The sequence below is a fragment of the Camelus ferus genome, chromosome 4 (genome assembly GCF_009834535.1).
Source record: "Camelus ferus isolate YT-003-E chromosome 4, BCGSAC_Cfer_1.0, whole genome shotgun sequence".
In the NCBI taxonomy this organism is placed as follows: Eukaryota; Metazoa; Chordata; class Mammalia; order Artiodactyla; family Camelidae; genus Camelus; species Camelus ferus.
In genome coordinates, this window is record NC_045699.1 from 21,765,174 (window position 1) to 21,783,761 (window position 18,588).

The window sequence follows — 18,588 nt, forward strand, 5'->3', positions numbered from 1 at the left end:
TTTGGGCCTGGAAATTTGACACTGACTCAATCAAGTCTTCTACCTCCTACATCTTAAATTAGTTGAGGAAGGTAAGGGGATTTTATTCATCTGTTTGAAATATCCAGCCAGATAATCCTATAGCAAAGATCATGGTTAAAAGAGCTAACCCAACACTGACAGCTTCTAATAAGCTTTTTAGTCCCGTACTCTTACACATAAGAAAACACGGTATTTTTTTAAAAAATTCCCCAGCATAAAAGATGAAATCTAATCAAATGGAGAGGGGGGGAAAAGATCACCTGGGAGAAACATATACAAAGAGAAGAAAACTTCAGAATATATTCAGAGAACATAAGTAGTTACAGAATGGCAGAGTAAAGACGACCAAAAATTCTTTCCTCCATTAAAGCAACAAGAACATTGCCCAAAAAAAAGTCAAAATCAAAATATTTATAACTGGAAATTAACCAGAGGCCTGCAATAATCCAAGAAATATTTATCAAGAAAATCAGTAAGAATAGCAGTAAGAATAGCTGAATCTCAGTAAGAAAAGCAAATTTTGTGGCATTTAAATTTGCCTTAATTCCACACTGCCTTCCCCCAACTCCTGATGGCCTTGAAAATCAGCAGTCTCAATACAATTGCATAGACATCAAAATAACCTTTATGTCCATCAACAGATAAATGGGTAAAGAAAATATGGCATATAAGTATACAGTTTAATACACACACACACACACACACACACACACACACACACATATATACAGGTGTGTGTGTATGTGTGTATATATGTATATATATATATATGTATATGTATATATAGTTGACCCTTGAACAACTATAAGCATGGGTTTGAACTGCATGGGTCCACTCATGCACAGATTTTTTTCCAATAAATATATTGGAAAAAATTTTCGGAGCTTTGTGACAACTTGAAAAATAAAGATAAACTGCATAGTCTATAAATATCAAAAAATTAGAGAAAAGTTACGTCAAGAGTGCATAAAATATTGTACATACTAGCCTATTTTATCATTTAGTATCATAATATACACACAAATCTATTATAAAAAGTTAAAATTTATCAAAACTTATACACACAAATACAGACTCTACTTGGCACCATTCGCACATGAGAGAAATGTAAACAAACATAAAGATGCAGTATTAAAACATAACTGCATTAAAATAACTGTAGTCCATAGCGTATACTGTAATTATTTTGCAGCCACCTCCCATTCCACTGCTCAAGTGAGCTCAAGTGTTGCGAGTATCTGCTTAAAATGCGGCTTGATGCTAACCATTTCCACATGAGCCATTCATCTCTCCAGTAAACTTCACATCACAGGAAAAAGTGATCTCTCATGGTTCTCAAGTCTTCATTGTGTTTAGTGCAATACTGTAAACCTTGAGTAACACCATGGGACCTATACAAAGTACCACTAGTAGTTCTGGAAGAGCTCCCAAGAAGCAAACAAAAATAATCACATCACAAGAAAAAGTTGAATTGCTTGATATGTACCATTGACTGAGGTCTGCAGCTGTCATTGTCTGCCATTTCAAGACAATGAATCCAGTGTAAGGACCATTGTAACAAAATAGAAAAGGAAATTAGTGAACTATGGCTGAAGCTACAATAGCAGGTACGAAAACTTGGCACTTTTTGTGGAATACCTTTTTATCTCATATTGAAAAGGCAGCTTTTACGTGGGTGAAGCATTGCTGTAAGAAGGGCATACCTACAGACTCTAATATGATCCAAGAAAAAGTGAAGTCATTATATGACAACTTAAAGCAAAAGGAAGATAAAGGATCTAAAGCTGGAGAATGTAACACCAGCAAAGGATGGCTTAATTATTTTAGAGAGAGATTTGCCTTTAAAAATGCCAAGATAACAGGAGAAGAAGCTTCTGACAACCAAGAGGCAGCAGATGAGTTCCCAGATGCTGTTAAGAAAATCACTGAAGAGAAAGGATGTCTGAACAGGAGAAACCTGTCTGAACAGGTTTTTAAAGCAGATTAAAATAGCCCCACTAGGGGAAAAGACGTCCAAAGGATATTTAATCATAAGGAAGAAAAGCAAGCACCAGGATTTAAGGCAGGGAGAGATAGGCTAACTCTACTGTTTTGTACAAAAGCAGCTGGATTTATGACCAGGACTGCCCTTATCTACAAAGCTGCTAACCTCTGAGCTGCTGGTCTTTTGGTTGTACCAGAAGGCCTGGACAACAAGAACGCTTTTTCTGAATTGATTCCATTGACGTTTATCCCTTAAGTCAGGAAGTACCCTGCCAGTAAGAGACTGACTTTTCAAGGTCTTTTGATATTGGGCATGCCCCTGGCCACCCAGGGCCCCATAAGATGAACTTGAAATGGTCTCCTTGCTCCAAACACAACATCACTAACTTAGTCTCTAGATCAGGGGGTCATAAGGATCTTTAAGGATCATTACATATGGTATTCTATGGAAAGGATGGTCAATGCTATGGAAGAGAACCCTGAAAGAGAGAACATCACAAAAGTTTAGATGGATTACAGCATTAAGATGCCATTGTTCTTATAGAAAAAGCCATGAAAGCCATCAAGCCCAAAACAATAAATCCCTGCTGGAGAAAACTGTGTCCTGATGTTGTACATGACTTCACAGGATTTACGACAGAGCCAATGAAGGAAATCATCCAAGAGATTGTGGATATGGCAAAAAAAGATGGGGGTGAAGGATTTCAAGATAAGGATCTTGGAGAAATTCAACAGCTAGCAGACACTACATCAAAGGACACCACACCAACTTAATGGAGATGAATGCTTCCAAACTAGTGTCAAATGATGAGGAAGAAGACATAGAAGAAGCAGTGCCATAAACAAACTGACATTAGACAGCCTGGCAGAAGGCTTCTGGTTTCAAGACTGCTTTTGACTTTCTTTTACAACATGGATCCTTCCATAATACGGGCACTAAAACTAAAACAAACAATGAGAGGAGGACTGGTACCACTTAGGAACATTTTTAAAGATGTGAAAAAGCAAAAACTTCAGATAGAAATGAGGATGTATTTCTGTAAAGTTATACCAACGGTACCTGCCTCTCCTGTTTTCCACCTCCTCCATCTCTCCCACCTCAGCCACCCCTGAGACAACCCCTCCTCCTCCTCCTCCTTAATATGAAGACGACAAGGAAGATCTTTCTGATGATCCACTTCCACTTAATGAATAGTAAATAACGTTATGGTGTACAGTTAATAAACTTATCTGTTGTGTATATGTGTGACTTCATGTGAATATCTCATAACTGTACAGCAAGGACTGTATGAGACGTTCCTGTGTCCTCATCATCACCTAAGTATTCATTGTCTAGAAAGAACATCCTGTGCAAGATTTGTGTTGAAGGAGATAGCCTATCCTTACACAGGCATAAGGTGAGTGGTATTTAATATAAAATTAGTAATGTGTTAGTTTTCTTATGGTTTTATAACTTTGTTTTCAAAGAATCACGTTACTGTACAGTATGTCTCTCTCTCTTGTAACTAGAGAAACTGCATATCAGCCTATCATCACAGGTAAATGTTTTTTTCCTAATGTAACAATGTTTGCATCAGAAAGACTGTAATACTGTATGCCATAAAATTTTTATTTTATAAACTGAATATTAAGATATGATGTATTTTATAAATTGAATATAACATGGCTACAGTTAACAATACCATATTGCATACACTGAAAGTTGCTAAGGGAGTAAATCTTAAGTTCTCACCTCAAGAAAAAACATTTGTAATTCTGTGGTGTAATGGAAGTTAACTAAACTTATAATCATTTTGCAATACATACATATATCAAACATGCTGTATACCTTAAACTTATACAGCATTACATGTCAATTATGTTCAGTAAATCTGGAAAGAAAAAAAAAAAGAACCGTAGCTATGAAATCCAGCATGCTGGCTACTTTTAACACCGAAAATATTCAGTAAAGCCAGAACTTAAATATGAGATGAAAAGTGAGACTGGAGGTCTTCGAAGATCATCTCCGTAGAAAGGACACAAAGAGGGCAGGCACCATCAGTTAAACAGATTGGAGCAAACCTACCCAATCATCTCTGCTTGCTTGTTCCTCAACCCCACTTAAATAAAGATGGAATTAAAATGAACTGCAGAAAAGATGACAGCAAACAAGAGACATCAAAAGCCAATTTGGAAGATGGAAAGTAAATGGACAAGTGATAAATGACAGGTTTCAGCTTTTTCAACCTTGCTGAATACTCAAAAAGGGAAGAGCCTAGTAGCATGCTGAATTCACATCCACAAAAGATCAGAAATTGGAAGCAGCAATTACCCCTGAAACCAAGCCATAGGGTCGAAATGAATATAGATGGATTATGGGATGTTCCTAAAAGCAGCAGTTAGTTATAGCCTCAGATCTCCTCTGCCAACTCCCTCCCTGACAAAGGCTCCTCTCCATCTTGGAAAAAGAGAGTTTATTTACTAACGAGAGATGCTGACCCAAAGAAGTTCTGAGGTCATGGAAACCAGACACAACTGAAGGTCAGGATAAGATATTTTATTAAAAATGAGATTAGGTGAAACCTGTATCGAGGGTGGTAAGACCTCACAGCTCCCCTTCTCTCTTCAGAACACTGACTCCTACACTTGGGTAGTCTAAGCATAAGAGGAGAGACTGGAGGGCTCCTTTATGGGGAAACTACCAGTACAAGGGAAAAGAGCTGCAGATGCTGGTATTTTTAAGGTGCCCAATTAAATGGAAGGGCTCCACATACACCGATCTTTCTCCCAGCCTCTTAGTGCCTCATTCTTAAACATTAAACACAACCAAGGATCATCAGACTTTTGAGGAAAGCTTCTCATGTGAAACTCAGACAAATGGCGCCAAACACTCAGAAAAAACAAAGATGATCTGGGACAGAGGGAACACAGAGAAGAGACACCTTCAAAACAAGCATGACTTCCATTCTCAGAGAGTTAAAATAAGACATTACAAGCATGAAACAAGAAGTCTGTCATAAAAAGGTAGTGAAAGAATAAGAAATAGCTCTTGGAAATTAAAAACCCCAAAGCAGAAATGAAAATACAATAGAAAAGTTGTAATATAAAATTGAAGAAATTTCCCAGAAAATAGAGCAAAGATATAAAAGGATGAAAAAGAGAAAAAATTAAGAATGTCAACTTTATGCTAAATTGACCTTTAATCCAATTCAATTCCAATCAACATTACAGCAAGGCTTCTTGGTGGAATATAGCAAGCCAATTCTTAAACTCACATGGAAGATTAAAAGGCTAAGAATAGGGGGAAGGTATGGCTCAGCATGAACGAGGTCCTAGGTTCAATCCCCAGTACTTACATTAAAACACACAAACAAACTTAACCCCCTCCCAAAACAGGCTAAGAATAATTCTCCTCCCCCTCAAAAAATATTAAGAATATGGAGAAGGGAACTTCCTCTATCAGATATCAAGACTTACTCTAAAGTCATGACAAATAAAGCAATTTTAAAATTGATTCAGGGGGTAGAGCTAGGTGGTAGAGCGTGTGCTTAGCATGTGCGAGGTCATGGGTTCAATTCCCAGTACCTCCATTAAAAAAATTTTAAATTGATACACAAACAGGCAAACATGTAAGTGAAATAGAAGAGAGTGCCAGGAACCAAACCTTAGATGTATAGGAGCTTGATATGAGAAAGAAATAACATTATAAATCATTAAGCGGTAAGAAAACAGACAGCTGAATAACTAGTATAGGGACTTGCGGTTATCCATTTGGAAAAAATAAAATTAGACACCACTTCATGCTCTATACAGAAAAAATATTTTTTTCTTTATGACTTGGGGTTATATAAGACATAAAAAGCACTATTAATAAAGAAAAAGACTGATAAATTCAACTACATTAAAATTTAAAACTGCACCCTCAAACAAAATGTAAATCGTCTCCATGTCTCCACACAGAGGAAAAAGATGTTTGCCATGGGTATTTAAATAACCAAGGATTAGTAACTAAATATATTTTTAAAAACTCCTATAGATCAGTAAGAACATACAAACAATCCAAAAGGAAAATAGGAAGAAATATAAAATTGCAGTTCACAAAATTTTAAGAAACATCAATGGCCAATAAACATAACATGCTCAATGCCAGGGAAATAGAAATTCAAGCAAGAAGAGACACCTCCTATTGCAAAGAAACTAAACTGGAAAAATACCAATGTTCAAGAGACTGCAAGGAAAAGGAAACTTCTCTCAAATTGGCACAACCACTTGGGAGAACAATTTAGCATATATTTTACCTCCTAATAATTGCATATACACTAAATATATCTCACATAAACAAAAATATTTGGTGTTCATGGAGGCACTGTCTGCAATAATTAAAACTTGGAAAGAACTTAATCAACCCAGTAATGGATAAACTAATTATGGTATGTATATAGGATAAAATACTCCAGAGCAGCTAAATTGAATGAACCATAGCTAGTTTATTACCTTGGTTAAAACACAAGTGAGAAAGACAAGTTGGATGAATATTCATACTGAATGAACTGTATGTATATTTTTAAATAGCTCTTAGAAATTATTATATTTTTAAAACACACAAAATACTAAAAAAAAAAATTGTCAATGTTTACAGACAGAAAATTAAACACCAACCTCAAAATGATGGTTATCTTTTGAGGGGCTGAGGTGGTGGTGAGATGGTGAAGTGATTCAGTCTTCAATGATACAAAATTTATTGTTTGTTTTCAATTCTGAGTCATATATGACAAACACTAACATGATCTAGAAGGTAAGTGTTGGCTATGTTAATTGTATTGGTTCATTATATTGGTATTAATTATATATTATATATTAATCCCTATTATTTTTTGTATTTTCAAATATTTGTTATAAATGTATGGTTTAATCAATATAATCCGCGTCTGGGGTACATTACAATATGCAAGAAAATTCCAAGAGTTATAAAATACTTCATGCAGTCAAGATTATCAAGATCAAGTCAAGATTAATCATATATCAAGATTAACTTCCCTTCTCCCAAATAAATTTTTTAAATTTTTGTTACACAATTTTTCTAATCAAACCAAAGCTCCTGTATCCTTACAGTGAAAAAGTGTGTCTGTGTGTATGTGTGTAGTATGTGTGTGTGTGTGTGTAACAAAATCATATTAAAGATACTGAAAATTGAGCAAGTTTTTCTTTGTTCCACTAGAGGGAGGTGTTGAACTTAAAATATTTTTAAATAGAGCTTGTTTCTGAACTGACATTTAACATCACAGTTAAACCACTGTGCTGTTAGAAAATAAACTTGCTTTCTTTCAACATTTTACAGAAACATAGCCCTAGAAGTACAATTCTTTACATGTACTCATATAAATAACACTTCTTGAACTCCAAAATATGGTTCCAAGTCTGAAGAGTTAAAGAAGTATAGTTAGAAACGTATCAGAGCTAAAAGACTCCTACCTAACTAATGAAATATACCGACATAGACAGTTACAACCTTAGTCTTATACACGGTTATCTCCTGAAAGAGCCAGAACAAGCTCCTCCTCTCTAAATCCCCAAAGCCAGCATGTTCTAAAATCAAAAATAGTGTTTACTGCTGCAGAGTATAAACTGGTACTAACTTTATGTAATATCTATCATAATTGTAAGTCCATAAACTTGCAGAACAAGCAGTTATACTAGGCATTTACACAGCTGAGTCACTTGTACAACAGCTCCAAGATACAGACAAGGATGCTGGTGATTCATCTTAAATTACAGCAAAAAAATTTTGAAGGAAATAAAAAGGAAACAATAAGGGGTTCATTAAATATACTAGGAATTTCTACATGGAAACACTACATGGAATAATGTACACCAAACATGTGGACACCAAATATTACTGAAGCATATTTATGTAAATATAATAATACATACTTATACATCTTAGTTGAAGAGTAGGATCGGAGGGGGAAGGGGCAAGACTTTCACTTTCTGCTTTTAATTTTCCCCAAATTGCTATTGCAGAGACAAGAAATAAACAAAAACAAAACAAATGTTCGTTTTAAATAAGAAAGTTTTTAAAGTAGAGGTAAAAAATAAAATAATACATATTTTTTCCAAGATCAACATAAATACATCATTCTAAAATTACCATGGCTTTGATGTGTTTTGAAATTTCAAATAATGGACACGGAATTTTTATGTTTATCAAAAGAGGGTATGCATTTAAGAAAATGGAAAACAATTCCTTACAATGAGGTTACTTTTGAGGTAACTCCACTAGGAATCTCCATTAATATTCCAGAGAAGTACACCTCTATTTCACACTTCAATTACTGGGAAAGAAAGGAAACATGACAAAAAATTAAGATTTTCTTTTTATAGTTGAGTCTGAATTCTTAAGCCCAGATGAGAGAAATATCACACCAGCTTTGTCTGCTAAAGATGAGGTTTCACTTAGGTTTTTTTTAAAACTTATTTTAAAAACTGAATTCCCTTTAGAGAGCTACACAAAGAGAACACTATGTGATACTAACACCTAATTATAGGCTAGGAATCTAAACCCATCAACGGCCAACGGAGAGAGTAGAGAATTTCAATCTATCCCTCAAGTTGTTTTAAAAAAGACTTTTAAAAAATATAAAAAGTTTTTAAGCTTGCTTTATAAAAAGAAAAGCAGTTGCCTTTTGTCAAAAAGGACAAGAAATTGAGAGACAGAGCTCTGAACATTTCAGTTACAGAATCTCTACAATAAAATCTATCTTACAAAAGGTAGTAGTAACTAAGGATTATATTGCCCTATTCTTCCCACACATAATGATTAAAGGCTGATATAGAATTTTATTAAATACTCTTAGTACCTCATAATATAATGTCTGATATAACCACATATATTTCATGTGAGATTTATAGGATTGACCAGGAAACTGCATCAAAATCACATCATCTACATATTTAAACATAGGTCTGTGAAGCATATTTTATAACTTTCAAGCTTCTGACTGGTGGCACTGGAAATTTCTAAGTATTTAGAAATGAGGGGAGAGGGTGGGTGTAGCTCAGTGATAAAGTGCATGCTAAGCATGCACAAAGTCCTAGATTCAATCCCTGTTACTTCCATTAAAAAATAAATAAATAAATAAAATTTCTTTAAAATGAGGGGGTTATTTTCATTTACTTATATTTGTTTGTTCTAGGTAACTTTTAAGACAATTATCAACAACAGTTCAAATGTCATGTACTCTTGGTGATTGCTCCAAACTCTGATGCAGTTAATTAATTTCTCTTTCATGATCTCATAGCATTTTGTTCAAAATTTTATTATATTATGATACATTTTCTCTCTTTACATATCTCCCCATGTTGAAAGATCTTTTAGGACAAAACTCATATCTTAATCAATTTTATATTCTCAGTAACCACAGCAGGAACTCAGTAAGTACTTGGGAATGAACAAATGAATTAATGAAAGAACTAACTACACAAATTACAAGCAGACTCTAAGAATACCAAGGGGTCTAAAGAGTGATTGTATTGTCTTTCCAGGTTCCACAGAGGGACTGACTGGGAAGAAAAGAAGTGCCCAAGGACCAAAGGTTTGGGAAAGGTTTTGTTGGTATTCTGAACACTTATATGTACAATAAATTAATTATTTCCACTGCTTAGTCCCAGTTTTCACTCTTAAAGAATTAAAGTGCCTCCTACTTGCTGTGTGTCTAGGCCAGTTTCGTCTTAGAAAACTCTTTCCAAAACAATGCAACTCCAAAATTTATTTTAGATGGGTATTTTTCATTCTGTAAAAAAATGCATATCTTTGATGTCTACATAAAGACTATATTCCAATTTGTCATTTTGTGTAGAAAAGAAGGTTTGTCTTATCACAAAATAAGTAATAGACGAAATGATGGAAATAAATTTGAAACTTTCAGTTAGTTGGTTAGTGAATGAACAGTTTTAATTTCTCCTACTTCTCCTTTACAATTTACATATAATCTCCTGAAAGAATGCAAAGTACACAAGATTGAGAATCTGGAAACCTGTAATCTTTTCCCACATTAATCACTCAATCTATGATGTGAGTAAATCACAAATTGCCATTTGCTCATCTATAGCTAGGGTTAGATATAATCAGTGGTTTTCAAATTGGACTACTCCAACCCTTAGGGATTCTGTGTGTTGGCGGTGGGGGTGTTAATAGACCATGATCAAGAATTTGCACTTCTTAAAAAGAGTTAAAAAAATCTATGTGATTTATAAGCATCCTTTAATATCCAAAATCTGATTCTCCTATTTCTTTATGCTATTAAAGACTGCTAAAAGTCTCATATTTTAAATTGGAAAAATAAATGCCAAATGTATACATATCCTTTTCACAATCACATAATTTATGCAAAGGAAGTCAACCAACTCTAATTCTAAAAGTATCTGTTGGTAACAGTTGCCCATATTGTCATTAACTACAAAGGAAACATGGCCTTCCAGAGATCAAAGACTAGGAATTATTTTCTCCGTGAGTAAGCTAGTCAGTTATCACACTAATATAATTTTTAATATCATAAGCATTAAAAAGATATTTAAAGAACTGAATTATTATTTTAAGATTACCTGTACTATAAATTGCAACTCTCTTCTTTCTGCTTCCCATTGTTCTGCTTGTAATCTGAACTCTTCCAATGCTGTCTCCCTGATATGAGATTCCATCTCATTCTTTTCCTGCTGATGTTTTTCCAACACTTCCTTTATAAGAATAAAATCTTGCTTTACTATTAGATCAATAAAAGATAGCTTTCTTCCTTCATCCCCAATTTAAATATACAAATGGTTCTCCTCACCTATAGACTGATAAAGCTCATTATAATTTACGTTAAAATCATTAATTAATACAACTATTATATTTTGATCACCAGAATGTAGATCTGAATAAGAAACTATGGTTACTCATTTAAGCAACATTTCATATATGTAACAATATATAGAGATATAGATATAATTAACCTAATTTTTCCAAAAAATTTAATTTCAAGGGTTTGAATAAAATGCATCATATGACAGACACAAAAACAAAGTAGATGGTTTGGCATATATGTAATCTATATGTAAAGGAGATAATGTGGAAAGTGCTAATTACCCATGGACAAACTTTGAATTATTCCTGATAATTTATATATAAATCTGACAAAGAACACTATTACAAAAGGTGAGAAGGAAGGAGTTTTGTGTAACAAATCAGCATGAGGAAACTAGAATGTTAAAAATTCGAAAAGTCAAAAAAACTTTTTAGGTTTGAACTGTTAACTAATTTCTAGCTCTACAGATAAACAATATTTGCAAGAGGCTTCCCTTTAGGGGTTTTCCTAGTTGTACTACATTTACAAGATTTAATTTTGTTCAAAATCTCATAAGTATAAAACACAGGTTTCCTGAGAAGCCCAATTTTCTAACCTATAGGGTTTAAAACAAAGTCTGCATTAACAGAAGGAGAAAGAGTCTGTGGTTTATGAGAGAGGGAAAGCCTCTTGTGTTCTTATAAACAGTAACATGGATCTACACAGTAAAGATTGCCCTCACAAAGAGCCTGCAGGCTTTTCCCCCCCAGCTAAACAGTGATTCCTCTTCAATCCCAAAGGTCTCTACACAGATCAGTTCAAAGCCAGTTGCATAAAATCAAGGCAGAGTTCTCCTACCAAACAACTGATCAAGATCACATCAAGATCTTATAACTTGAGACTCAGGCTGATTGACTGTAAGGAATGCTGCTACCAATACCCTTCTTTCCCCACAGCTCTAAGACATTTTATGTGGAGGTTACACAGAGGGCCCAGGTTCCAGCTGCCACCTAAGCTTCCCCCATTCAAATACTAACGGAGCCCTTGTACATGCCAGGCACTGTTCCAGAGTCTAGGAATACAAAAGTAAACAGAAGAGAAAACTGTGACTACTGACATGCAGGAAATCAAGAGTAAATATTCTGACAATATCAGGAAACCCTCGTGCTGAAACTTTTACCTTTAGGGAATGCTTTTGTAACTAACTTTTAGTGAAGATTTATTTCTAGTATTCTGAAAAGCTATTTACATCAGTGGTAAATGCAGAGCATTTTTATCTAGTATTTTTTAGTTTAAAGTGATACTTGATAAAAATGGCAAGTACAGACAATTCAAAATCTTTTAGGGGGAGGGCACAGCTCAGTGATAGAGTGCATGCTTAGCATGCATGAGGTCCTGGGTTCAATCCCCAGTACCTCCATTAAATAAACAAACAAACAAACAAACAAACAAACCTAATTACCAGCCCTCCCCAAAAAAAAAAATTAAAAAAAAAAAAAATCTATCTTTTAAGTGGCTGGCAACTTCAACCTTAGACCATACTTTTACTTTAGAGAATAAAAAAGAACAAAAAATAAGAGAGTAAATACCTTACAATAATTTCAGGAAAAGGTCATCAAATATTTTACATATTGTGCCCAGACAGAACATGCATAGATAATGAAGTTTACTCAGATATATAAAAACTTTCCTATATTGATTGTAAATTTAGGCCAAAATCAAGGAGCAACATTTCTAAAATTCCAAATTTTCAAGCTGCTGGACCAAAAGAGTTGTGGGTTCTTATCTTCTTACAGTAATATGCCCATATGAGTGTTATTTTTAAATTTCCGATCAGAGATCTCAAACTGTTTTTCACAAAAGAAACAGTATACATATTAATATATTGCTAAGGTATATTATAAAAGAGACTCGTAAAAACGTGCCTAAAGAGAAAACAGGGAGAGAGGAAGGGAGTTAGAGGAGTGGGGAGGAAATCAGATTTTCCTGCTCTCTGATATTCTCCTTTCCAAAGATAACTTCAAATAATGTAAACACATGTCAATGAACATTACATATAGAAAAAATCCTTTATAAAATATTTTACCTGTAGAGTTTTCTCTAGTCTGCTTTTTTCTTTCATAAGTAAATCATATTCTTGATTGCAATTTTGAATGATACTGTCTCTTTCCTCCAAATCACGTTCAAATCTTCTGCATTCTTCTTTCCATTTCTGCTGGGAGGTCTGGAATGCGTTCTCGATCTCATTTGCCTTTCCTTGAAGTTCTGTATTCTGAGCTATTAAAAATACAAAAGTATGATAGGTATATTTACAACCATCAATTAAAACCATAGGAGTTCAAATAAACCTAGGCATTGGAGCTAATTTTAGTTAGAGCGCGATCTTAGGACAAAACACTTCACCACTTCTCACACCAGTCAACTCTTGAAAAGCTCAGTATCCCAGAACCAATCTATAATTTCTCAATCTTTTCTTCTCCTCCAGACAAAGGTAATTTTGCCATGAATAAATAGTATGCCGTATTCCCAGAGGCACACACAAGTTTATGTGCACCCGCTGCAACTCTACTGTTTTCTCTCCTATTCAAAACTTAATCGGATTTTGTTTTAAATTGTGACATGTAATAAGGTTACTTTTTTAAAAGACTTGATAGATTACAAATTTTGATATTTAACTTGGCAACAAATTAATTGTGGCACATCTTACACTTGAGACTGTCACAAAATTGAGGCTGGGAACCTTAGAACTATAGCTATTTATTCCCCCAAAGTTAGGCTCAACTCACGTTTTATCCTAGTATTACCTCAACAATAGCCATCACCTCCCAACTCACTATGGCTGCTGCTCTGTTTCAGCATCTACAAGAGAAGTAATGAAAGGCTTCCAGGTAAGAGCTCCAGCACCTACCATCTGATTAAACCTCTCTGACTCTCTAACCCTCAGTGGGAATAAACTGCCTCCTAGTTAAGATACCATGAAGATAAAATGAGGAAATATTTACAAGCACACTTATTAAACCAAAAAAAGCCACAGTTAGTAGTATTATTTCTAAGTTATATTTGTGTTTTCAATGGATCATATATTCAAAGGTTCAAAATACAAAAGTATAGAAGGTATAAAAAGTCTCCCTTCCATCAAGTTACTCTCTTTCCAAGACATTATTCTACGGTTTAGCATCCTGTACTGCAAGTAAGAAGTTTGAGGCCATTTTGATTCCCATTCCTTTGCATTTGGCCTATTTTTCTTTCTTTTCCTCTTCTTTTGCCTTGAAAAGCCTCAGGTTCTTCACTTTGTCTCCATTCTTCTGAAATTTTATAATGGTATGCCTTCACATGGGTCTATTTTTTCCATTGCACTGAATATTCAGTAGGCCCTTTCAACTTGGCCACTCATGCTTTAGTTCGTAATGTTTGCTTAAATAATTTCATTGATCATTTATCCCTATGTTTTCTCTCTAATCTCTTTCTTTCAATATTACCTATTTTTCAGATTGGTCCTCAAGTTTTCTTGTCTTTCTTATTTTTCCACCTCGGTCTTTTTTCCTCTAATTTCTGGGATACTTCTTCTATCTTCATCTTCCAGTGCTTCTACTGACATTCTGACATCATATTTTTAATTTCTAAGAGCTTTGTTTTTTTTATACCACCTGGTTCTTGCATCATGGATAGAATATATTATCTTTCAGCTCTGACAATATTAATACTACTTGTTTCTTAAATCTTCTTCCTGAAGAGTTTCTGAGTCTTCTAAATTATTTTTTTCTCCATTTTAGAGGCTTTTCCCAAGAATCTGCGAATTCTTGGTTGTGTGCTCGCAATAGAGTGTAATTATAAGGTTGGCATACTTTTTATATATCCATATACCCAACCCCTAGATTCTGGACTTGAGGAAGGAACTTTACAATGTCATCTTCGCTGGAGGAGGATTTGGCTGTGCCATTTATTAGGAAACCCCCAACATCAGCATGATTAGGTTTTTCCTCTGGGCTTGGTCAGATGATCGACGGAAGAGTCTTACAAGCTCCTGTATGGAGTATAGAAAATTCAGTGCTAGATTTTGGAGAAGTCAATAGAAAAAGGAAGCTGGATGAAATAGTTCCTCAATAGTCAACATTGAGTATGCTATATTCCTGTTTTTGTCAGTCTGAAGACCCTGTATTTTATCATCTTCAGATATTAAGCCTCCTGACTTAACCTAGAAAGTGGGAGCAATCCCAAAGTAGCATGCTCTTGGGAAGAGGATCTAATAACCTAAGTGCCTCTAGAGCAAACAACTTTCATCTTTTTACTACTGCTATTCCAACTCCTAATTCCAAAGGTATTTGGTGCTCCAATAAGCCTCAGATTATCTAGCATGTTGTCTGCCAGCTTTCCCAACTCCTGGCTTAGGATTCTGACATCTCAGGTCTGCTGTGTCAGTTACCCTCATCCATTTGTCTTCCAGCTTGTCACATTTCCTACTCCCTCAGTCATTACGAGATTAACTCTTTTAAAATCCCATAACTCTATTAGGTTGTTTTTCACCCTACCCTCAACATTTTATCATAAAAAATATCAAAAATACATAAAGTTAAAAGTCTTGTACAATGAACACCTATAAACCCAGACTAGACTCTATGATTGTTAACATTTTGCTATGTGTATTTTCTTTATTACACAATCATTAATCTATCCATGCATCCATTGATTTTTTCATCCATCAGACCATCCTACTTTTGTATGCATTTCCAAGCAAATTGCAAATAAAAGCACCTTTCACTTCTGAATAATTAAGCACTCATATAATTAACTAGAATCCAATATAGTTTTTTTCTGCAGGTAAAAATTTATATACAGTGAAATGGACAAATCCTTAGTGTACCATTCAAAGAGATCTGACAAAAGCATACACTCATGTAACCCAAACCCCTATCAAAATCAAGATATAGAACATTTCCTTCAATCCAAAAAATTTCCTCCTACCTTTTCCTAGTCAACCCCCCTGCGAATGAATCCCAGAGGTAACTGCTGTTCTGAATTTTTTTCACCAACGACTAGTTTTCTCCTAGAATTTCACATTAATGGAATCCCACAGGGTGTCCTCTTCTGTGTAAAGTTTCACTCAGCATAATGTTTTTGAGATTCATTCATGTTATCACATGTATCAGAAGTTGGTTCATTTTTACTGCTGAGTAGTATTTCATTGAATGAATATACAAAAATTGTTTCTTCATTCTTATGTCAATGGACATTTGGGGTTCTTCTCCAGTTTTCGGCTGTCATGAATAGAGCTGTTATGAAATTCTTATACAAGTCTTTTGTGAACAAATATTTCTCAGAGAAAATACCAGAGTGAAACTGCTGCATCACTGGATAAATATGTATTTATTTTAAAAGAAATTGCCAAGTTTTTTTTTTCCAAAGTAGTTGTACCATTTCACTCTCCCACTAACAAAGTATAAGAGTTCCAGCAGCTCTACTTCCTCACTGACGTCTAGTATTGACAGTCTTTTCAATCAGAGCCATCTGATGGGTATACAGTGACAGCCACTCAGTTTTAATTTGCATCTCCCTGATGACAAGGGAGGCTAAACAGTTTTCATGTGATTAATGGCCATTTTTCTATCACCCTCTGTAAAGTGTCAGTTGAAATCATTTGACTTTGGGTAAGTAACTTCCCATATATATACGATTCCTGGACTTCAATTTCCTAATAATTAAATGAAATTCATTAACCTGTATATCTAGTGCCTTTCAAGCTTTATATTACTAAGTTCCAGTTAGTGGTGTAGCTATTAAATGCCAGAGGTAATCAAAAGTATTTTTTAACAATGGCCAGGCCAAGACTAGGGATCTTAACCTTTACAATAATCATAATTTAACATTCGTTTAGCCCCGTACAGTTAATAAAGCACTTTCACTTTCTTATTTCATCCTTAAAAAAAAAAAACAAAAACCCTAGGTTCAAATATCAGTAAGTAAGTGGCAGAATCAGGACCTAAATCTAAATCTTCTAAATTCATGTTCAGTGTTCGCTTAATTAAAACCTGCTGAGTTCAAGAATGTTCGTAGCAAGGCTCTTCTTAATAACCAAAAATCAGACACTACCCACTACCAGTATCAATAGAAATGGATGAATATAAGTGTGGTAGTTCACATTATATTACACTAAACATCAGTCGGAAGTTCATACAACAATAGGGATGAACTCACAAACACAATGCTGAAGGAAAGAAGCCAGATACAAAAGAATACATACATGATTCCCTTCATATAAAGCACAAAAAAAGGGCAAAATTAATTCTTGCTATTAAAAATCAGGATAGCGTGTAGAGGACTTCTGGTAATTTTCCATTCCACGATCTGCATGTTGGTTATGAGTTAGTTATACATTTATCTAGGCACATTTCCTTATATATACATTATACTTAAATAAAAAGATATTTAAATGTTCTTAACATTTAAATTTTAGAGTGTTATATAACAGATTTCCAGGACTAAATCCACTGCCTCTTTCTTTACTAGGCACCGTACTCTAACCCTGGTTCCTAAACCAAGCTAATCAGCAAATCACCTGCAGTGCTACCTGAACATGTAGTAGAGTCTCTCAAGCTAGAGATTCTGATTCAGATTATATGTGACGGGAGGCCTATAAATTTTTTTAAAAAATCTCTATGTGATTCTGCTGATTTGATTATTCATGGAACAAGTACTCTAAAAAGTGAGTAACAAAATTTTGAATGCCTTTTCCTATACATGCACAAAAAAGACTAATGTTCACACAACTGCCAGAAGACCTACACACTCAGCAAAGTCTGTCCACCAAAAGCCAGTCAAAGAAATCAAAACCCTACTCTGATTCTATATGGAATCCATACTCAACAAGGAGCAATGCTATACAATGAGGGTATAGCCGTAAACACGGGAAGAAACAGAAATGGTTTTACCATAGAGTTTTTCTTGGATCCTATGCGCCTCAGCTAATCTTTCTTCAGCAGCCCGTCTTCCGAGTCCAGCTTCCTTTCTAGCAACAGCCAAGTCGTACTCCAGACTTTGTCGCAATGCCTCTGCTTTCTCAACCTCGGATCGTAGCTTGGCAATCTGGCTCTCGTAGCTTGCCAGCTAAAAACAGATTTCCAATATCACGAACCAGTATTAAAATATGTCTCCAAGATTATGAGATCATGCACCCAAACATTTAAATTTCTTAGAGAGATCTGTTTCTATAATATTTATAAGACAAGAATTTATACATATAAGCTTTCTAAAAGACTGGAAAAGAAGCAATAGCCTTACCCACCAAATAACACTCATTAATTTTCTTATTTTAGAGAATCCACTAGAGAAAAAAAACCAAAATTCTTGTATAACTTCTTACCAAAAATAAAGAGAAATCATAGGTTTTAATCAGAAATAGTCATAACCACAAAGTGAAAAAAAAGTGTGACACATAGTAAGCACTTAAAAATTTTTTCTCTCCTCTCCTCCTATTCCCTAAATGAAATCAAGAAGCAAACTGTATCAAAGGATAGCTTGGTAAATATTGTCTACACTATTTCTCTTGATTTCTCCAGCTCTGCTCTGTACTGTAGAAACTACATTTGTCAGGCTTCCTTGAGCTACATTTGGGTCAAAGAGAGGAACTTATGGTACACTTGAGGGCAGGGGAGGAGAGGCCAGGGTGTTTGTACCTCTCTACATCTAACCCAGCAGTATCTTTGTCTTCCCTGTGGCTGTAAATCCTTCTGGTTAGTCCCTCCTTCCATGGCCCTAGCTCTTTCTAAATGATTCTGGCTTTTTTCAA

At 34.7% G+C, this 18,588-nt stretch overlaps 1 protein-coding gene across 17 annotated transcripts in view; it reads right to left on the reverse strand.

The window, feature by feature from the left end:
• Positions 1-18,588, reverse strand: part of CCDC171 (coiled-coil domain containing 171) — a 488,107-nt gene that overhangs the window by 445,615 nt on the left and 23,904 nt on the right. For 16 of the 17 annotated variants that reach the window (XM_032477676.1, XM_032477673.1, XM_032477672.1 and 13 more), the window contains 3 exons: positions 17,732-17,906; positions 12,892-13,082; positions 10,585-10,716 (listed from right to left, as the gene is read on the reverse strand). In XM_032477676.1, coding sequence (XP_032333567.1) covers positions 10,585-10,716; positions 12,892-13,082; positions 17,732-17,906 — 498 coding nt within the window. The remainder of the gene's footprint in view (positions 1-10,584; positions 10,717-12,891; positions 13,083-17,731; positions 17,907-18,588) is intronic. The other variant, XM_032477674.1, reaches the window with a different exon arrangement.